At 47.4% G+C, this 22,649-nt stretch overlaps 1 protein-coding gene across 1 annotated transcript in view; it reads left to right on the top strand.

Annotated features, from left to right (window-relative positions):
* Positions 1-1,587: 1,587 nt before the first annotated feature.
* Positions 1,588-22,649, top strand: part of COL20A1 (collagen type XX alpha 1 chain) — a 76,992-nt gene continuing 55,930 nt past the window's right edge. The window contains exons 1-9 of the mRNA XM_014609765.3: positions 1,588-1,783; positions 7,537-7,624; positions 13,506-13,616; positions 16,649-16,792; positions 17,099-17,251; positions 17,373-17,573; positions 20,201-20,356; positions 21,277-21,396; positions 21,484-21,648. Of these exons, the coding sequence (XP_014465251.2) occupies positions 7,549-7,624; positions 13,506-13,616; positions 16,649-16,792; positions 17,099-17,251; positions 17,373-17,573; positions 20,201-20,356; positions 21,277-21,396; positions 21,484-21,648 (1,126 nt within the window). The 5' untranslated portion in view covers positions 1,588-1,783; positions 7,537-7,548. The remainder of the gene's footprint in view (positions 1,784-7,536; positions 7,625-13,505; positions 13,617-16,648; positions 16,793-17,098; positions 17,252-17,372; positions 17,574-20,200; positions 20,357-21,276; positions 21,397-21,483; positions 21,649-22,649) is intronic.

Below are 22,649 nucleotides of genomic sequence, written 5' to 3'. Positions count from 1 at the left end.
TGCTAATAATTTGTCCCTAAAGTTGAAGCTTTGCTTGTGAAAAATAAATGAATATAATGCCACATACTGATAGAGGAGACAACTGTCTAAGCAACATAGATACTTGCATTGCTTAGAGCTGTATCTTCAGAGGTTGTGTCCACTGCATCTCCCGCTGTTGTCTCATGGACGCTGTGCTGCAGGCTCTTCAGCTTGGTACCTAAATAGGAGCTGACCTCTCTTGAAAATTTGACCCTAAATATACATCATAAACGAGCTGTGAGAGTAGAAATGGCTGCTGTGTTGATGCTGATGCTAATGCGGAGGCTGCTGCACATCTGCTGCTGCTGAAACAAGACTATTAATTTGTCTAGCACCGGTGCACCAGCCTCGGGCATATTTGCTGGGATTGTCACCAGCACGTTACAGCGTGACGATCTCGCTGGGAATACACAGGGATCCAAGAGCACCAAGGTGAAACCAGGCAGTCTTTCAGTGCGTCCATCCACCTGTTTGCTGTTCTCGTTTTCAGCCAGATGGGGTGCAAAGAAAGCTGAGCGGTTGCTGGATTGAATTTATAGATTGAATATGAATTCTCAGTTCTACCTGGGAGAAATTGTACGATCTTTGCATTCCCCTATGCCCGAGGAAGGGTGCGTGTGCCCGAAAGCTAAATAAAGAAAAATAATTGCAATTGTCTAGTTGGTCTAATAAAAGAGATCACCTCTAGCACGCTGACTGCTTGTATTTCTTAAACCAACAGAGCTACAACCTTTATCCCTGAGTGGTTGCTGGAGCATTTTAACCATTTTCTCTGTTTTTTGAACAAAAACTCCTCTTTGCTTTCTGGCTTTGGTGGGGATGGGTGACGGTTCTCCATGGTAGTCCTAGTGCAGCTTGGACTAAGACTAAACAAGAACAGCTCATTGCATGACACTGCAAGGTGGAGGAAAGGAGGCCAGCCTTCCCTTGGCAACCTGTTTGGATGTGGACGCCCACGTACAGCTATTAAAGTTTGGCTTTGGATCCACAGAAGTCAGGTTCAGGAAGGCCAGGCCGATCCCCTTCCACTTGACAGTGTGAGAAATATTTTTTTTATACATTTCAGTAAAGTTTTGTGTTGAATTTTGGTTGGAACAAAATGTATCTAGTGCCCTGAAGCCAAATTCACATCTGCATTTTGGGAGCCAACACTTTTCCCAAAGGTCTCTCTTCTGCTCCATTGAATCCCACTCACACGAATCCAAGCCTTTGCAAAATCTATGCATGTGCTTATCTTCACTCAAGCATGTCCATGGTGAGGGCCCAAGCTCTCGGACACAGGTAATCAGATGTGAATATAGCCAGCTCTGCTTCGAACCGGTGTGGGGGCCTCGACTGCCTTCTGCTGCAGCCCAAGAAATGAATAGCCATCTTGCTAGATAATTAATTCCTGGCAGGATAATTAATAGGTGAGCTTCCCAGCAAGATGAACCAAATCAATAAGTTGTGCAGAAGCATGTGTGGGTTTTTGTGTAGACTACTCCATCTTTATTTAACCAACTAGCTTTCCTAAGCCCCAGGCAGCTGCTGGTGTTTGAAGCAGTGCTCTGCACACTGGTGGTGAGAGGGGAGTGGGGGAATCAGCTGTACTCTCTCTCGGTCTCTCCCTCTCTCGGCACTTGTGACGTCTGGGCTAGAAATCTTTCAAAACCCTCCAAGAGCCAGGCAAGGCGCTTGCTCCCCTTCTCGGAGATCAAGAATGTAGTCGGCTTCTTCCTGCCTCCCCAGCCTACTTCAGGGAAAACAGACTTGAAAGGCAAAGGTTTGTGACAGATCCACGTGCAGATTTGGGAATCCGGGTGCTCGGGTTTCTCGGCGCAGCTTGGGGCTTTGTTGCTTTGTGGTGCATGGGGCTCTTGGTTTATTTTTTGGCTTGTTTCCCCCCCTCTCCCTGGAATAAGGAACATTTCTAGACCTGCAAACTACATGAAACTCCCCACTAAGCGTGGTGGGTTCGTACCGTCCTGACTCACGTAGTGACAAAAAGTGCCAAAAGTTGAAAGCGTTGATCACTTTAAGACCAAGTAACTCTGTTATAGACTTGCACTATCGAGTGTTTTGTGGAGAGGAATTCATTTCTGCAGAGGCTGGTGGACGCTGGAAACAGCGTGGTTTTGTTTTGCGGTGACTTTTGCAGTATGAAGCCCTGGAGGGAGTTGGGGGGTAGAGAGGGGGATTTCTTCCAAAGGAGCAAAGGAATTAGAAAGTTTTGTAAACTTGGAGATGAAGGTCTGATGATGGTTGTGGTCGGTTGGGCTGTTTTTTCACCTCCTTATATGCAGTGTCCCTGCACCAAGTTGGTGATACTGAACCTGGCTGTGCTGGGGGGAAATGCCCAGGCTGATTTCCTTGCATATTTATTTGGTGACTTTGAACTCGATGGCTTCCTGTGGTCCTTGCCTTCAGGGATCATCTAGACCAGGGCTTCCCAACCTTTCCTTCAGCAAGACCCCATTTAAACATTGGAAATTTTTTGCAACCCCAAAATGACACAGACACAATCAACAAGTCATAAATAGGGCATGGCAATGTTTATGGTCTTTATATTTTTCATTTAAAATGTTTTAAATCATTTGTAAAATGTAAAAATCAGCACTGAATACAAAGTCTAAAACAGCTATTAAATGCATTTATTGCTGCATATTTCTAAACGGGAAGCGTGTTCATCATAATTGGTCGACACCGTCAAGCGTCTTTGAGACTCCTTTTTTTATTGTTGCGACCCCAAATGGGGTCACGACCTGCTGACCTCGGCTAAGAAAATAGTTCTGGTTTTGAAAACACAGGAGCTCGGGTGAGTACTCCCTGTGTAGACACGGTTCAACCCCGTCAGAAACAACCTTTGGGAGTGCTCGCTCGCAACAGGTTTGTTCTGATTTTTGATGCTGTCACTTTAAATTGGGTTTTACTCTGGTTGAAATTCCAAAATGTCATTTTGGGGCCAGGGAAGCTGCCTCAAAATCAGCCTTTTGACAATTTAAATTCCCCCCCCCCCCCTCAAAGTTTTGAGTATAGAAATGAATCAAATCTGATCTCTTCTTTTCCTTAAGAAGTTTGGGTTTTGAGGAATCAGTTTTGGTTTTGACACACACAAGCTGCCAAAAAAAAGATTTCAAACCATTCCTGAGCATCTCTTTGCCACCCCTTTCCCAAGTACTTTTTTAAAAGCCTAACTAATATTCCAGCTGTAAGTCGCCTGTCACCCGGGGTTGGCGCCTGTGCCCAGGGCAGGCGGCTGGTTTTGGAAAGCACTCCCAAAGACAGTTTAATAGTCCCCCATTGCTTCACCCTCTGAAGGGGAGCCCTGCTCTGCCAGGACTGCTAACTCCACCTGTGTGCTTCTGCTGGGAGCACCTCGGCAGGTTTTCTTCTTGCTGTCCCCTCCCTATATATGGATCATCTTTTCTCAACTAAGCCAAGGTCCTCTGTGTTGTCTTCCTTCATCTGAGCTGAGATGTAGACATTTCCGTGCCTTCCCAACCCTGTTTTTAGACAAATGTTTCCCTTTTTGGAAGAATTTCCACTGCAGCCTCAGAAACTTCATGTAGCACTACCCTTGCGGAGGATGGGAAACCAAGACTTGGCAATAATTAGGGCAGAAGGTGCAAGGGTAAATGAGTATTGTTCAAAGAAGCATGTAATGGTAGGGGAGCGGGTTACCCAGCTAGTGGGTGAATGTAAATGGATGTCATCTTTGCTGCTATTTTCACCCTTCTCCTATATTTGCTGCGTGCACTTGTTGCATCTTGCTGCACTCGCGCTGTGATTTTCTCCCTATGCATTTGTACAGCACCTTGCACTGTGAGCCTGATGGGTGATGTTACCATATAAGTCACGATCTTCAGACCCGCTCTGAAAGGTGACACATGGCTGCATGCAAGAATTCCCGGTGACTGGAAAATAGGCGCTGCGCGCTCCATATGCTGCCTGTGAATTCCTTCCCTGAGTAAGTAATAGGGGAAAGGAATCTGCCCGCTGGAGGCTGCGGGCCATCAGACAGAGGGATGTCACTGTGCTCTTGCATCTCGCATGGCTGACTGCCTACGTGACGGACAACGGCAATAAATAAGACACGACTACAGTAGAACTGCATGGGAAGTCTGGTGTTTAGCATCACTCCCTTAGGATAGGCATCTTTGCTGGGCTGCAAGTACAATAACACCTCGTGCTTCCCAGCGGTACATCAAAAAAGGACGTCAGCACTGTTTTCCCTGCTTTACAGAGGAGGAAGATGAGGCACAGAGCAGCGAGGTTACTTGCAGGCTGGTGCTAGAGACGCACAAAGGATCCCGGTGTCTTCAGCTCTGGTGCCTGTGCGAGCCAGATCACAAGGCTGCACGTGAACTTTTCTTGGGTGTTTTCCTGAGTCAATACTCGGTAACTAAAACTCCTCTTCCCATTGATGCTTCAAGGTAAAAGCTTCTGGTTGAATCAGGGTTGTTGGTTGTAGCCGTGTGGGTCTAAGGACATAGGCAGGCCGTCCAAAGAGCCTTGTCTGGCTGCATCCAAACCTTACAACGGGCTTGAGCCAGCGTCCATGAACTAAAATGGGAGAATACATCTCTTCACTTCAGTAGGCTTTAAACTCAGCCTAATTTTCACTCAAGTGGAAAAAAACCCAACCTGATACAATTCAGTATCGTACCTCCAGATGGCATCCGGTTTGCCTCTGAGCAAACTTTTTAGCAGAGTTACAGGGAGAGTATAAGTGAACGCAGAGCAATGGTGGTGGTTGCTGCAATATTCTTATTTCAAGGCCTTTTTGCACAGCTAGACCGTGCTTGCTTTGCACGAGGCCTTTATAAGCAGCGCAGACTTTGCATTGGGTTTTTTGATGTGAAAGGTTGGTCTTCATCTGACCGTGATTTCAGAAGCTCGATTTGTCTGTTTTCCCAAGGCAATGATATGACTGTGTCAAAATGAAATGAAAAGCCAGAGCCTCCGATGGGGGAAGCTCTCAGTTATTTCACATTACGCCGAGTGGTGTGGATGGGTGGGGGGGCGACTGCTTTAGGTTATGGCTCGCATGTCTCTCCATTAATTCTCACTGGCTTTGGGGCCATTAAAAAAATGTATGAGATTCTTGGCCGACCTCTTGTTTTGCTTCTTGATGAAGAAGCAGCTGATAACATTGGAGTGTAATAGAAAGTTGCCAGGAGCCATTTCATACCTGTTCATCATCTTCCACGGAGCTGCAACGTGGCTGTAGGCGGAAGGGCCGCACCGCCGTGCTCGGTCTGTCTATGCGGGAACGAATGGCGCCGCTTTGCAAATGGCAGAAGCTGGTGATGCATCGCACGAAGCCTGCAGAAATATTTTCAGCTCAAAATCCTAATGGGTCTGAGGTTTCCATCACTTAAATGGGTTTTCCCTGTGGCGTAACACCATTGTCCTGAATAGAAGTAGGCCTGTTTCACAGCCCATTGATGTTAATAGGACAGCTTCCACTGGTCTCAGCAAGCTGCGGATGGGTGCTTATGGCATGTCTGCCCTGCAGTCACTTGTTCCGACACATCTGAGCTCGTTTGGGCACCGATAGGTGTTGGTGCTGCAGTGCAAAGCTCCCCAGGGGCTGGCTGCCTGAGTGTAAAGCTTGCTATTCAACACAGGCTTTGCAGCCCACGCTGAGCTCCATGATGTTTGAATCATAGACCATGAAGGTTGGAAGGGACCTAGTCCAACCCTCTGCTCAAAGCAGGACCAGCCCCAACTACATCATGCCAGCCAAGCTTTTGTCTAGTCAGGTCTTCAAAACCTGGGGAGATGGAGAGACCACAACCTCTCTAGGTAACTTGTTCCAGTGCTTTAGTATCTTCTAAATGAGAGAGTTTTTCCTAATATCCAACCTCAACTTCCCTTGCTGCAGCTTGAGCCCATTGCTCCTTGTTGTCATCTGCCCCCACTGAGACCAGCCCAGCTCCATCCTCTTTGCAACCCCCTGCAGGGAGGTGAAGGCTGCTATTCAATCCCCCCTTGGTCTGCTGTTGTAGCTATATGGCTAGCAGGACCTATGCCAGTGTGTCTGAAGCTAGCTCAGGTATGTCACCATGCGTGTCGGTCACCGCAGCGGCGGCAGGATTGACATACTCCTAGTTCTAATTTCATCCGGGGCACGGGAGAAGAGGGGGTTGTGTTCAGCAGATCTCGGTTCCCATGCAGTGGCCTTGCTGGGCTGAAGCAGGTCGGCCAGTTTATCCTGTAGCAGTGTCACTGGGGAGCCCAGAATCAAGACGCTTATTTTTCTCATAGGACCTACCTAAATGGCAAGGGCTTTGACTTTATTTCTTTTAAACCAGAAAGGTTTAAAATCCTGGAAAAGGGTCTGGGGATTTTAACCCTCCAGTGGCCTGTTGAGTTTGCAAAGTGCCAAGTGTTCAAACTCCAAAATACCCATTTGAGTGAGATGCAGATAATGCAGATTTTTGGCCTAGCATAGTGTAATTTATCCCTTTTCTTTCGCTGTGCTTGTTTCTTCTTTTTTATTGCTTTGAAGGCAGGGAAGTCATCATAACCTTCCACGCAGCAGTGCATCCTCGTGTTTTGCTCCTGTCTCATGAGGGCTTTGGGGAGGGAGAAGGAAAGTTGAACTGACTGCGAACCCACAAAATGCCTGTGCAAGAAACCCATGAGAAGATGGTCCTTACTGGTACCAGGGGGAAAAGCTCAATATTCAGACATGCAGGCTCTCAGGGGGTGGTTGTTTTGGCTACTCTGTAAGGGAAATGAGCTGAAGCCATGCAAGAAGGGAGGTGGAGGCCTGGAGCTGTTTTCCCAGCAAAGCCTGATCCACACCAACAGCAACAGCATGGAAAGGAGAGGAATGCGTGTCACTGTTTTGCCACGATGACTGCAAATGATTATTTCCCACTTCATTTTTCAGAAATACCCAAACCATTCTGGAATCTGGTTGGGGTTTTTTTTGCTGATAAGACTTAAAAGGAAGCACAGCAACACCCACGCCTTCTCCATACCTGTATGAGCTTTGTAGTGCCGGAATTGCAAAATCATTGTAATTAAATCAAGAAGACATAAAGATATGGAGGACCAAAATATGCTCTCAGCTAGCCGTATCGACTTGCATTTAGTGATGGGCCAGAGGATAGAATAGATTTATCTTGGACGGTAGCGATGGAAACTTGATGATAACATTTGTAATTTAAAGAAACTCCCGAATTTAGAAGAGATGGGAACTAGGATAGAGTCACTCAGTTGGGTTGCAGCTTTTAGTTAGAGAAACTAAGGGACAGCAGAGGTTGCCTGCTGCTCCACAATAAGATTCATTGTTGTTAATTCTTCTCATTCATCGTATGCCTGTATTTATTGAATCTGGTGATCGCTACAATAGTGCCTATCAAACCAGGCCCAGAGCAATCACTCTGGGTTATAACAAAATGGTAAACTCTTCCTGACTGGTCATGCATATCATCCGTACAGGTGTCAGTAGGGTGAATGTGGTTTGTGTGGGGTGTTGGGACCTACTATGCCTTTTTCCTCCAAATGTTTCTCTTCCTCCAGGCCCGAGACATCATGCTGATTTGCAGTTCTGTCTTTCTTGCCTGGATCACCGTGGCCAGTCATGTTGCGGGACAAGTGCATGGGCAAGGTAAGGAGCTGTCTTCCCACCTCTTTTAAAAGGGGCAGTGTTTTAGGGAATGGGTATTACCTGGGCTGAGCCCATGTATGTGGTTGTACTTGGCTTGCCAGCACTTCCGTGTTTGTCGGGCAGGCGGTAACTTTGGAAGTTGCCCTCTAGACCATGCCAGGGAATATAGGCGCTGGTAGGTGCAACCTTATTGATGTGGGTGACAGCTGGGAGCACAGGAAAAGCCTGATTTCCACAGGTTAGTGGAAAGAAAATCAGGCCCTTAAGAGTGCCCATTTTGTGATACAGGTTAGAGGATTATCCCCTCCCTTTCTTCCACTGCAAATCCAGGGCCTGTCCAAACATTAGGCGAACTAGGGTGCCAACATTTGGGAGGCGCCAAATTTATATGCAGAACAAAATAACAGGAGCATCATTCTCAATAACAGCCCCAGGCTGGCTACGGCTCCACCTTAGACCTTTGCTTCGGTAAGGGGAGGAAGACCTCTGAAAAGATCTCAGAGCAGCGATCGCTAGAATTGCAACCCCTAGCTTTTCACCTCTCCAGCAGACTTACGTTGGGGTTAATGAAAAGTGTGAAACAATCCATTAAAATGTTTTGTTTTTATTGTTGTATTGTTCATTTTGAATATCAAATAAGTACATGGAAAAGGTCATTGTAGACTTCTTAATTTCCTCTATATTGGAGGTAGTGGAGGTGCCGAGGTACATAGTTCACCTAGGGCACCAATTACCCTTGGACCGGCCCTGTGCATATCCCAGTCCTTATGAGAGCAGAGCCCACATAAGCAGCAGCATGTGCAGCCTTGTAGATCTGCACTGAAGCTTGAAAGGGGGTATGAGAGAGTGCCATAACTATTACTAATTACTGCTGTCTGCAAGCCCTGCTGGGACGCCCTGCAGCATTTGGACACAAGCTCGCCCAGGAGGTTTCTTGGGCAATCCACCCTCCGTGTTGCAGGCAAGATTTCACCCTGAGCAGAAAACATCTCTGGCAACCTCCCATGTGCTCTGCAGTGCTCTGACATAACAAGTGGTTATGAGTCTTTCATATCATTTGCAAATTGCCAGGTGCTGCTGATGGAGGAGGCGTCCCCGTTTCCTGAATCCAAGCCTGTGCTTTAGTCTGGAGCATGTCTTTGCTAGGGACGGGTTTTGATTAACCTGGGATAAGGGTTACGCACCTGGGTGTGCACTGAGATGACTCTTCCTGGACAGAATACAACAGTGTAGTGTATTTACTAGCTGGGCAGATTTAGCCCAAGACAGGTCATTAGCCCGGCTCTGATCAATACACGATGAATTTGAATGCCCATTCCAGAGAGGTATCCAGGTTGTAGATGTATCGGTCTAGAGGAAAAAGCATTCAGGACTCATTGTGGAGGTGATATCTTTTATGAGACTAGTTAGATTTTTGCAAAAAAAACAACACCCCAGAGAGAGCATCCTGAAATGGAGGAAATATGTTTTCCACACAAGAAAAGATTAGTTGGTGGAACTCATTACCACAAGAAGGAATTGAGGGCCTGACTTTTATCTCGATGCAAGAAACGGGGCCGATGGGCTTCCCATCGTGCCTATTTATTTCTTAAATGTCATTGTGGTTAGGCCTGTTTTAATCATAATCATCTGACGTTTCCCATGCTGGTATTTGCACAGACAGCGAGGCTGATGGCTACATCTCTGTGCTCAATGCAAAGGTGATAACTTGTTAAACTGGCTTTGTGTTTGGCACCCAGGCATCTTTCAGCAAGCAGTGCATTGTAAACTATCATTGAAGCCAACCTGTGTTTTGGATGCCTGGAAGACCTGAGGCAAGTGTAACCCCTGAAGGCCTTTCTCAGTTCAGCTGAGAGCTCCTTGGTTTGAAACAAGGCGCAGGCACGGCTGAAATAGCAGTCTGATTGCTGTTCACATATTGGGGAAGACAGCACTGTCCCAAGTCCCTGAATGACGATGGTTATAAAGGCTTTCTTAAGACAATCAGCAGCCAGACCGGTGACAAGGTCTGAGTTACCTTGGCAGAAGGCAAGGTTTTTCCTGGTTGTTACAAAACCCTGTTATTATTTCGGTGCCAGGTAATTTGCTCTTTAGACAAACACCCCTATCAAGGTGTCTGATTGCTGTTGCTCTGACCGGTTTCCTGAAACAAATGGCAGCATTAAAAATGTCAAACCAGCTTGCCTGGTGGCGTTTCACGTCTCTCCGTGCAGAGGAAGGAGGAGCACTGGGGTCTCTTTGGTTCCTAAAGAGCATCCAGCAGGTTGCTTATGTATGCACTGAATACAGGTGCCCACGCATGGACTTGAGATGGTTTGCACCCGGAAGTTGCACCATCTTTGCTATGCAAAAGCAATACCCCTGGCCTTCTAAGGTAGGGAATTCAGAGGCCAATGGTCTACATTACCCATAGGTACCAGATAGATCCAGGCTACACAATGATGTATTCCTCTGCTTCCCATTAACGAGAGTCATCAGCAGTCTCTCTTATTTTCACTTCTATTGATTTATTTTGTAATGGTGCCAGCAGTCGCAGCGAGGCTACCTGCAAAGCTTACGGGAACTGCTGTGAACATGGTGGGGTTAATTAATGGACAGTAGAGATACTTCCTTAAGAGCCTGCTTTTTTGTGATGACCTTCCTAGGTGGTGGGAGAAGGAAGACGAAGGCAAATGAGGAGAGTGATCCATGGGTTTTGTGGGAGCTTTCAGGGGCCTTTTTGGGCAGAAACATGACAAAAAGCCTTACTCCCTTCCTTTACTGACAATGATAGTATTGCTGCTACCAACATGGCAGAGGGAACCCAACCTCAGGAGAAAATTTGATTCTCTTTTTGCCTGTTTGAGGAGTTCAAGTTTCACAATTTTTCTTACTGGTGATTGATGAAGGAGTAGGGAGAAAATCAAGGTGAGCTTCATACCCGAGGCTGGGTTTGCTCCCATTGATGGCTGTGTGCTTTGTTACATGATCAGAGGCAAAGATGGAGCTAATTTGATGAATTGCTCCATCTTCTTCAAACACTTTTGCTACTTAAAAAGAAAATTTCCTGTGTGCTCTGGGGTGGACCTGAGCCCCTCCAGAATTGTTGGAGGGAATCCCTGGAACAGCTCATGATTATGGTATCATTTGGGATGTGGAGGACCATCTTTTATGGCAGAGTCTCCATTCATCCTTATTTTGCTGGGTGCATGAAGCAGTAGGAACGTAAGGAGGCCGAAATGCAAAGTAGCGAGCAGGTTATATTGCAGCTGTTCTCGCTGAGTGTGAGAAATAAATCCGACGGTTGGAAAGAGCTGCCAAGCCTCTGGGATCTTGCTCCTGGACAAGATCAAAGCATATCCTGTTTGTCTCAGTGTCATATCATTTGTAGGGCTGCCTTGGGCAGATATCCTGAATGCTCCTTTAGAAAGGAGCCTTGGTAATTAGTGGATTGATTACATGTGGCATTCAGTGTCTAGTATCAAAACCCAGGTCCCTCTGCAACTCCAGAACGTGCGGCATGTAGGGAAATGACACCGAGGCCTGTTACAAAGTCACCTTCTGGGAAGACAAGTAGCAATGGGATTAGACCAATAGTTTTGAGTAGTTTTGTATGCACCTGCCCTCCCATCCTTGAACTTGTCCTTGGATCCCCTATCCACGCGCCTGATACAGAGAAAGCCTTTGTGGCGTGCCGGATTGTAACCGTCCCCTTTGTAACCATTTGCACCTTCCCCTTGTATGAAGGAGACTCGTGCTGGGTGTTGGGTCCATCATCTTCCTTATAAATGCCTAGTGCTTGGGTTTCTTAGATAATGCTTCCGGATTTGAAAGGGAGCTATATTCATCCTGGGAAACCTCCAGACCGGAGCCAGCCAAGGGCACCCACTGAGAGTCTGGGTGTAACTACAAGTCATTTGGAGCCGAGGTTACACTAGCAAATAGTGCGCATGCAACATGGGGTAGATGAACAGTGGGGCTTTCATGGCGTGGGACCTCATTTGCATCTAGAATCGAATATTGCTGAAGAGACCCTTGTTGTTGTCATATTTGTCTGCAGACATTTTTGCCTTTTAACTTCTGGGGTCCTAGAGTAACCGCTGAAAAGCTGGCCAGCACGTGTCCAGCAAGAGACAGCGCTGTGTTTCATCAGGCTCTGAATCCCACCATTGTTCCCCCGCCTTTAACCGTTTCTTCTCACACTTGACTCCGGGACCAGTCCCACCCGGCACTCCCCTCCTGCACTTTTCATCTCTTCCCTTTGTTTGTGCCTTGGGCGATATGTGAATCTGAGCCTTGTTCCCCCAAAATAGTTGTCTGTAGGCGGAGAAGGTTGCAGGAAGTCTCTGAAATGAAAGGGTAAGGCACAGATGTTGGGTTTCGGCAACATGGCAAAAGACATTTGGATGGGAGTCATTTTAGGCCGGGGCTGTGATCTCAGGGCATGAGACGTGCATGCTGAAAATGGAGGAGCCTGTGGGTCAATGTAAAGGGAGGGCGGGGGAAAGATGCTCCTAGACAGTTTTCTAAGGACGAGTCAAACCTGTGCTGTGGTCACAGCTCAGGAATATTATTTATTGTTGCCCACATTTCAGTGAGCTTCTCTAATCTGAACGTGCAAAATGAGCAACGGCCTATGCTTGTATTTGCAAAATAGGTCATTGTCCATACAACTACGATTCACACACAATTCAGTGCCTTTTGGTCTTCAATGACAGCATTTGTGTGTGTAAATCCTGCACGTAATTAAATGCATTTCTAATTTGTACATTGTCTGCGCAGCTCCGGTTATCATGTACACGAATAACTGTCACCAGTTGTCTGCATACATGCCAGCAGTTACTAGTCGGCGTTTGCACCAATGCCAATAGCAAATGCAAAATAGGTGGGCGGTTGCGTGCATATTGTTGCACGCGTTGCATTTTGGAGATGTTGTAGTGGAAACCTGCCGAACAAGTTGCATTTTATGTGATGTTAAAGTTGAGGGCTCTAAATTCCTCCAGTTTCCATTCTACCTCCCATCACAAGGAAATGTTTAAGTGGGCCACATTTCATGTTGTTGTGTATGTTTGAGCTAAGAGTCATTTAAGAGCCACATGTCTTTAGAGATCTAATTGCAAGACAGGAAACCTCTGTGAAATGGAGAGTAGGGGAGTGGGAGTGTGCCCATGCCCAGCACACCGTAAATCTGTTTCTTTTCTACCAATCTGCTGTTCTTTTTCTTGATTTTCAGTTTGCTGACTCTCTGCAGCAGCAGGAGGTTTTGAGGCTGGTACATGCTGGTGCCTGTGAGTTATGGTCCTGTCAGGGGCTATTACTTACACTTTATCAGGCTTGGCATTTCTAACTCCAGCTGGCCTCAGAGCCGCCTATGAAATTCTCCCTCTGCAGAGTTATGGAGCCCATGATCTTGGCAGCTCCCAAATGAGTTATATTTGATACTTTTCAATGAGCGGATGTCCGTCGCTTTGATTCGTTCCTAATGCCAGAGTCGCGGATGTGGGGATACCCTGCAGGACACATTAGCACAAAAGCCTGGGGATGGGGAATTGTTGTCTTGTGAATCTAGGGCATGCAAAGATGGCCACACAAAGGGCAGCATTGCTCTACCCTTCCCAGTTGGGCTACTCCTGCTGTTTGCAAAGATGCATGGAGTCTCAAGAGACTGAAAAACCCTCCTCTGCTTAAGACTAACTCCTGAAAGTGCTGGCCAGCTGGAGCCTCAAGAGACAAGTAGATGACCCAGGAGATGAGGGGAAGAAAAAATTGGTTAAAAGGACCTCAGTTCCAAGAATCAAAGGAAACCATGCCCAATAAACTAAGAGGCAAAGGTGGTCTGGCTGTCTAGCTGTCAGAGGCAACTCTGGACATGAGATAACTTATGTTCCTCTTTCTCCTCCAGGGTCAAGCCGGTTAAAACTGACAGTCCTGTCTGAAGACAGGTTACAGATGAAATGGAAAGAGACTGAAGGGAACATCAATGGGTACAAGGTTCGAGTGAAGCCCATGGCAGGTATGTACTTATGGTACCCAGATTGGATTTGGGAGAGATTAATGAACTTTTTGGCTGGACACATCATAGGACATCATGAGTTTCACCTTCGCTTTGCTCTTTGATTTAATTGCCACCCTGTGGTACCAAGTGGGAGGCTGCCACAATTTATTTTAAGGATAATTTCCATAATCTTCTTCAAACTCCCTGGAGAACAGAATTGATGCAGGTTGGGAATTGTCTGTGTTTTGGGGTAAAACAAAATAAGAAAGTTGATTCATCAACATTGAAATGCTGTGAAGCACATCTCCCTGAATTTGAACTTGGATTAGCCTCAGCTGGTGTGAGTGTCCACACAAAGTCATGATCTAGTCGAACCTAAATGGCACAATGCAAAGTTAAACCCAGCCCCATTTTAAAGCACCTCCAAACCCGAGTAGGAGGCTTCTCTGTGTGGTTGGCAGTGCCGGGGATGGGAAGTGGGATTAAAAAACAGCATAGGAGCTTGGTTGAATTCTGCAGGGAATACATACCCCTTGACCACCTATCCCAGGAATGACAGCATCTCAAAACCAGACTACAGCAGTAGATACAAAATTCTTCATCTTTACCAAGATTGCCTCTCGGGTAATACATATACACTGTAAACAGTTCAGCTGCTACTAGGGTTTTACTTTGGTTAATCAAATGTAGAAAAATGCAGACATGTCATTCCACAATGTTAAGCCAGTAACATGCTTGTGAAATATAGATGGATGAGATCCAAGATTTCGGGAGGCGATGCACCACTTTTAGTCGGGGAGAATAATTCCTCGTGATTAAACGCTCATACAAATCAATCAAACGTTTCGAGAGTCTTTTACCTCTGTTTGCTTTAGATGTAGCAATCACAGGTATTCCTCTAACAGACCCCTAATGAGGTGCTGAAAAGGGGATTATAGGTGTTGGAAGGGAATGGGTGAGGGGGCGAGATACTAAAGGAGTTACAGATGAGCCTACGTCGAGGAGCAACGTCAGAAAGTGCAGGGCAGTCGTGAGCATCTTGTGAGGAGCAGAGTGGGAGAATGCGTCAGTAAGGGAGAGCAGGAAAAGTGACAGGTAATAGGAAATGCTGGAGCAATCAAACGGAGTAAGAAGGTAACTACTAATTACCAGGCCAGTTCCCTGGTCCTCACCCTGCATGGCGCTGCATGCCCTCATCTCCCAGGATCTCTCTGCCTGAACATGTTTGCAAAGCAATGCAATAGGACAAGCAGTGAGGCAGGACGCTCGTCCCTGAATGGGAGTGGGACATTTCCCTTTCCTTCCTCAGACACCCCCAAAATTGCAGCTCAGGCTGTTCCTGCCATTAGTGGCACATTTCCCAATGTAGGTAGGGGCTGGGCAGTCTGGAAAGTGCATTGTTTTTGCCTGGTGCCTTCTGTTCCTGCCTGACAGCAGGCTGGAAAGCAAAGCAGATGGAGGAAGTTTAGTTTACTCCTACCTGGCTTTCAAATAGGGCTGTCCCTGTCCCAGGCTCTGGCACGGAAGTCGAGGGAAGCCAGGATGGCACGTGATGGATAGGCAGACTATGCATGCGCTGTTAGGCAGCAGTCACAAATCATTGATGAAACCCTGCTCCAGGGCTGGGGAGGGAGAATGAGGAGAGCTGGGGGCACCATCCTCCTGCCACAAAATAGCTGGCATCTCCCTGTCATGCTCCCATCAGAAAACACCAGACCGCTCTACCCCTAAAGCACTTCAGGTCATGTCCCTACAGCTCCGCAGGCATCTGCTTTTCTTGTTACTGAATCCCATCCCTCTGCCTCATCTGCAAATGTATACCATTTCTGTGGTTGCTCCTTGGTCAGGCTGTCTCTGCTCCACAGCTTCTTGGCAAGTTGGTACAGGCAAGGCAGGAGGCCAGTGGCATGACAGTGGGGCCAGATGCCTACGTGCCATCGCTCTGCATCGCCAGCTGAAAGGCCATGCATAAGTAGTAGCTAGCGGAGGCAGTGTTTCTCGAATGAGCACTTCCTGGGGATATAATGCTGCCGGGATGGCGTCACAAACTGCATTGCTTGAGGTTGCTAGTCCCTGCAGCAAGAAGAAGAAGGATTGGGCCCGGGAAGCCTCCCAGCAGGGAAATGCTATGCCCCTGAGAGCGTCACTGCTCAGCACTGACTGGCAGGCAGTGGCCACCTTGGGCTTTTGCCTCCTATGCAGTTGCTCAGAGCAGCCACATGCCACCACCAAGCTGCTGACAGCTCCATTAGCAGTAACAGCCCTGGGAGCTGCTGACGGTGCCCGTAACACAGCCGCCACCGAGGCCTGATCTCCCCTTTCTAGTCTGCTTCCAGCCTGCTCCCATGACAGCAGCACCACGGGCTCGCGAAGGAGTGGGCCAGCAGGATTTTCCCACAGGCTCCCCTCCAGCATGTCCATGTGCATTTGAAATGAGGCAAAGCCATTTCCTCCATGGCATCCTTACTGCAACAACAGGGGATTGTAGACTCCCCTATGTAGGAGATGGATGCATGGCCATGCTTTTAATGGGCTTTCCTGAAACACACATTAGCACTTCAGAGTGACTGAGTCAGCTCCAGGGTTTTCTGAGTGGAAGAGGAGGGAGATGTGCTGGGTGGCATGCCCACCATGGTCTTGGGAGACCTACATCCTAAGTGCTCTGCCACAGGCTCCCTCTATGACCTTGGGCAAGCCACATTGGGGGTGGATTTCATAACCGGTTTCCTATACTGAAGAGCTTCCTATCCTGAGGACCCAACCTTTAGCTGCCAAGGACCTGATTTCCAGAAGGGCTGGTCCCCAGAAGCATCTTGTGAAGCTGATGAGAAGTCCAGGTGCTGGACCGGAAACACTTTGCTTGTCCCCAGATGAAAAGATCTAACACGCCTGATAATTTTCCTGACCCACCAGATCCAAAACCCAAACTTAGTCAATCAAAATGTCAGCTTCTTTTTCATTCCAGTCCTTTCCCTCCCCCTCCCTTAAATTTAAAAACTAGGATGTTGGTCCGAGCCACCGCGTCTCTCTGCTCCATCTCTCCATCCCAGGTGACTCCGAGCAGGAAGTCATGCTGAAAACCAAAACGCCGAAAGCCACGGTTGGGGGGCTGAGCCCCACAAAAGAATATACTCTGCACATCTATGTGCTCAACAGCTCACAGGAAGCCCTGTTTGCCAAGAGGAAATTTGTGAGTAAGTGGCACATGCGACACTTGCCATCTCCGCTGGCCTTCCATGAGTGGGTGTCCTCGCGGTTAATCCCTTGGGTGCTTTTGGATGCAGGCTGCAGATAGCCCACAGTGGGTGTGATTTTTGTGCAATTGTGTCTTAAGGGGTGGGGGGCAAGACAGTGTTGATTGGGGAAAGGGAGATGGAGGAGAGAAGGGAGAGAGCCTGGAAATCAGTTAGTGTCTGCTGTCCATGAAGCCAGTCAGGCTGCTATAAGGTTTATGGTCCCATTTGCAATGTCACCATCTCCTTCCGCTGTGGTTTTTGCAGTTGAAGAGCTGAAAAACCTCTCTCAGGCTCGAAATAACCGGAGGAACACAGCAACTGGCCCAGAAAAGAGCCTCGTCTCACTTGGAAACACAGCAACTGAGCCGGAGTCAGAGACGTCTTCCCCGGCCCAGAGCGACTCCTTCACGCAGACAGGTGGGTGCAAGGGGATGCACTTAGCCAATATGCAACAGTTGAGGGGAGGGGGTGGGTATCATTTGCACACATGACATAGCTGGGGACAATGGCCTTCTCTCTGTGATCATTTGTAATGCAGCGAAGGACCGGCCAGAAAAGAAGAGACAGAAGGCCGCTGTATCTAAGAGCTCAAGTGAGAAACCCCGGAGCAAGCCGAGCACCGGGTTAGGCATGACAGAAGCAACCCTGACGACTGTGAAAACACCGCAGCACGGCCAGACAAAATCTGAGCGAGACGACCTCAGCAAAGAAAAACCCACAAAGGAAACGTTAAGAAGAGGCGAGTTTCTTACACACCTCTCTGATTTTTAAAATACAGATCCTCCTGCCAAAAGAGGAGTGATTTCTTCCTGACAGTCCCAAGAAAGGGACCATTCCTTATCTCTGGTTTATTATCTGTCTCTAAGGCATCTCGTTCCTTTTTGCCCACTAAACCCAGCTCAGAGACAAATCATCCAGCCTGCACCCATCAACCAATACTGTCCAGAATGAAGGCATCATTTGGCTTGTCTTTATCTATAGGGACATTATTTGGAAGATTGCCGTGTATTGCAAGAAATGTTTGCAACGCTGCAGACTGGCAGAAACTATAGTCCGAATACGGCTACTTTGCCAGAAATTTCTTCCAAAAAGGGCATTTTCTCATTACCCACTATTCTCCATTCATTTTTCTCTAATCAAAAAGCTTCAGTAAACAGTTGAAGTAGAAAAAAATATATATACTAGGCACCTGAGGCGAAGGATCATGTGCACTGAGCAATGGAGTTGAATTGAACGGCACTAAGGAAGGGAGTTTTGCACCTTGATGCTCAGATCTACCAGCGTACTTATACTGGGGGGGAAGGATGATTCAGTGGTAAGGGCACCAGCTTAGGGCTTGGAGTCTGCTTTGGTAAAGCCTTCTCTGTGTCCTGGGTCAACCTCTTATTTTCCCATCTAGAAGATACATTCCTACTTCCCTGGGTAATTCTGACTATACATTTATTAAAAGATCAGGAAACACTCAGCTCCTCCAGTGCTGAGGCCATAAATGCATCCTAGATGGATAGATCAGAGCTCCCATGATTGCAGCATCTTAGCAGCTATCTAGGAACAGCCAGGTTGCTGGGTTTTTGGTTGTAGCTGTGTTGGTCTAAGGACATAGGCAGGCAAGGTCCTCTGGGTAGACGTGATCTCTTTTATTAGACTGAGTAGCTGGGAAAAACGTACTTAGCAAGCTTTTGGGCATGGCCACCCTTCTCAGAGACTTCCTATGCCCCCTTCTCAGGGACTTCCTATGCTTGAAGAAGGGTGATTGTGCTCAAAAGTTTGCTAAGAACTTTTTTCCAACTACTGAGTTGGTTTAATAAAAGATATCGCATCTACCCAAAAGACCTTGCCTTCCTGGGAATAAAACAGTGCATTTAAGGCCATTGGGATCAGTCTCCAGTTCTCTTTAAACAGTGGGAAATGGCTAGGCATGCAACAGATAGCACTGAGAATGCAAAATCCCACTGGAAGCAAACTCCTGCTTCCTTCGCTGTTTCTGCCCAGTCTTCTGAGATTGTCTTTTTGGTAGGGAAAGAAAGTGTATTCTTCAGCCAAGCTTGTAACAATGCAGCATCCTAGCAAGACAGCTTGCTTTTACCTAAGTGAGGAGGGGAAAAGAAAGCCCAGGCTCCTCCATATTTAATCTAACTCATGGGAAAGCTATTAACTGCCCTGTCCTCACTAGGCTTAGACTTCAGGTTAGCTAACTTGATAAAAATGAGGACACAGAGCCGTGATGCTGAATTTGGTTGTTCCTTCAGTCTCCTTAATAGGGAATGATGATGGTGGGGACATTTTGGGGGAGGAACCAACCCAATGGATCGCTATATGGCTGGGTTCAGTTCACTGGGACGAGTCCAACCCCTGGCAATCGCATGGCAGCTCCAGGGGATGCGGCAGGAATGCATCCAGCCCATGTGCAGCCTGGACTTCACTCAAGAAGTAAAGCTCTTACCTGGAAAAAAGATGGGGAAATATACAGTTTATTAACAGCATGCCTTATCTTATCCCCCCCTTAGCTGCAGGCCTAGGCTTGGCAGGGAGGGAGGGGTGCATATGTATAATGGCAGCAGTGCAGAAAGAGCCTGGATTTAATACAGAGAAAGCATCTAAATAATTATAGCCCATAGGGGATCTCTGGTGGGAACGGAGCGACTCGCTCTAAATCCTATGGAATTTCAGGTAAGATGAAAAGGAAGCGCTGGTTTAGAGCCGCGGTGTAATGGAGCTGACAGCTCACACCGAGCAGTGCCTAAATCAGGCACACATTTCCTAAAAGGCTTAACCCTTTAACCACAGGACCATAACCCTTAATCCTTGTGCTCCTGTGTGCTGATATCTTAAGTGAGCTTGTGCTCAGACAAGCCTGTAGACTTTTCTCCTGTTGACAATTTCTCAAGAAAAAATGGTTCTTTTGCCCTGGGAAAGTTTTGTTGATTTTTTTTTTTTTTAATTGTGCCTCAGTTTTCCTATCCATGAAATGGGAATTAGACTTGCAATGTGTAAAAGGCATTGAGATCAAAAGGTCCCCTAGGCTCAAGTGATCCATCATGTTGTAGAGGTCAATCAGACTGGTTTCTTTGCTGACCAAATCCAGGTAAAAGAGGGGTAGGACCCCATGTGCTGTACTGAAAAGCTGTGGGTGTCCAGACTGCAGCCTGAGTTAGCAGCACAGGTATTTAGTGTCACTAATTGACTTAGAGCCAAGGTCAGGAGAGTGTATTTTGGGTCCATCCCATCCTCTGTCTGACGGCTTCCTTCCAGTTGTGCCGGGAGCATCAGTTTTGGAGAACCCCAGACGTTAATCTTGTCTGTTAGCTGAAAGGAGGCTATTTGCCCTTCATAGATGTACTCAGCATCAAGCATGGTCTCTCCTAGGCCCTCACTTCCAGTGCGACTCATCTGCCATGACTGACATTGTCCTGCTTGTGGATGGATCTTGGAGCATCGGGCGCAACAACTTCAGGCTCATCAGGGAGTTTCTGAGCACCTTGATTTCCCCTTTCGATGTTGCCCAGGACAAGATACAAATAGGTAAGAGACCTGCCTGGCCCCTACCTCGACTGCAGCCTTGGTATAAAACCCACCATAGTCTCTCCCTCAGGAATGTTCCCTAGGAGGAGTTTGGCTTGCTCACCTTCCCCCTCTCCTCCCCCTAAACTCTCTGCCCCTAAATTAACTTTGGCTGATCTTTTGCTGCGGGTTCACAGGGCTGAACAAACACATTTCTAAGCAGCAGAGCGAGGCAAAACTCAAATGGCCGCACATTATCCATGGCAAAGAAGGCATTGCATCCCATTTAGTTCTTGGCACTCTCATTCCTGTGCTGCTCTGGGGGGCTTCAGGGCTTGCATTTCTGCTCTTTATCCATTTTAGGTGCTTGCACTTCAGTGTTGACAGCTCTTAGGTCTGATGGAAAGGACTGACCTCTAGCGGCTGCAAGCGATAACACGTACAGCACAAGGGTGCGACTTTTGGAGAAGTTTTGCTCCCAACTGCACACCCCAGACTGAGATGCTCCATCACAAAGGCCAACATAAAGAAGTCTGAGCCATTGCAACTCTGGGGGGGGAAGGTGAAATCCAGGCAGTGGGGAAAATGCAGGAAGAGAAGCGTAGGAGGTGATGTTGCAGGATAGTGCAATATCTTTCCCCTCCTGGCAGGTGCACGATTGGCCTTGAATTTTCAAACCACAACTAAGCATTTGACCCCCTTCCCAGATCTTGAGAAAATGTTTCTGAGATCAAGGAGCATTGCAGAGAAGTCGGTATCAATGTCTGCATTTGACAGGCAGGGAAATAAAGGCAAATAGATGTACGTAGATAGCTAGCGACGTCAGTGGGACAAAAACCCGGTGTGCTTAGGTGCCATCCGGTGCTCTATCTACTAAGCTCTTGCCTTGCTGATGGGCTGGGGAGGAGTGCCTTATATGTGTATATATGAATTTTTCCCAGGCTTGTCACAGTACAGCGGTGACCCGCGGACAGAGTGGAACCTGAACACATATGCTACCAAAGACGAGGTGTTGGAGGCAGTGAGGAGCCTGCGGTATAAAGGCGGCAACACATTCACGGGTAACACCAGCCCAGCCTCCGTAATTACAGGCACCTCTGTAACATCGTCTCCTAGGATCTAACCCTGTCCTTCCTGCCCTTCCCCAGGTCTCGCTTTGACTCACGTCCTCGAGCAGAATCTGAAGCCAGAAGCTGGTGCTAGGTTGGAGGCAGTGAAGCTGGTGATCCTCCTGACGGATGGAAAGTCCCAGGATGATGCCAACCAGCCTGCCCAGACCTTGAAAAACTTGGGTGTAGAAATATTTGCCATTGGTAAGGGATGAGCAAACGAGTTTGCACCCATGTACAAGGCACAAGGTGGGATGAGCCTAATTCTGCTCTGACTGGCAGTAATGATAACCTCCCCTTTGACTTGAATAGGAGCAGGGTCAGCTCAATGCAGCCGTACGTTTGCAACTTGCACCCGTATAGTTGATCTTATCCAGTGGACACATGGTGAGGAAGGACAAGGAACAGAACGGGGAATTCATTCTTCATTCACCCATGCCTGAAAGAGTCTCCAAGGGGTGGTTAATGATGGCAAGATTTTCTTTAAAGACTAGTGTTAATTAAAGGTTTCTCACCTGTTACCTGGAAGATCCCTACCAGCCTAAGAGGTAGATGCCTGTATTCACGTATCTGGGATTAAGCGAGTTTGCATTTCATTCAGCAGTGGAGCACTTCGCCTGTAATTACAGTCACTTGCTTAACAGTCGGTGCCTCTGTTAGCTTTATCTCCCCCTTGCTATCTGACACCAAAAGGGAAGCATGAAATGACTGAGCGAGCAACTCTCATGCATAACCAAACGAATCTTTGAGGGGTTAACGCAGAAGAGAGAAAGTTGAACAGGCAAATATTTAAAACATCACCTCCAAAATGATCAGTGCTCATTTATGACATGAGTACATCCAAGGGGAATCTTTGCACGGTGTTATAACAGCGATATCTCTTGCAATGCCTTTTTCTTAGTGCCCTGAATGGAGGCACTGAATATGAGGAATAAGAGAGAAACCAATCTGTGCATTTGAAGCCAGTCTGACCATGTGCTGCCCCTTTGCTCCAGCTGGTTCTTTCCCCTTAGACAGCTTTGCAGTACCATGTCATTTGGCTTCTGCCCTTCAGAGGCTGAGTTACAGCCTCCAAAGATGAATAGGATTTAAGCCATCTGCTCAGAACTGAGGCCAGACTTTCTGGTCTGAATAAACGTCATTGCTGCAGTGACATTGAGGAACGTGGCTTCAGCTACGAGCTCTGGGGGATGCTCCATCCCTTA

Source organism: Alligator mississippiensis, chromosome 9 (assembly GCF_030867095.1).
Source record: "Alligator mississippiensis isolate rAllMis1 chromosome 9, rAllMis1, whole genome shotgun sequence".
In the NCBI taxonomy this organism is placed as follows: domain Eukaryota; kingdom Metazoa; phylum Chordata; order Crocodylia; family Alligatoridae; genus Alligator; species Alligator mississippiensis.
Note: the sequence above shows the minus strand (reverse complement) of the source record. Positions and strands in the feature narration are given on the sequence as shown.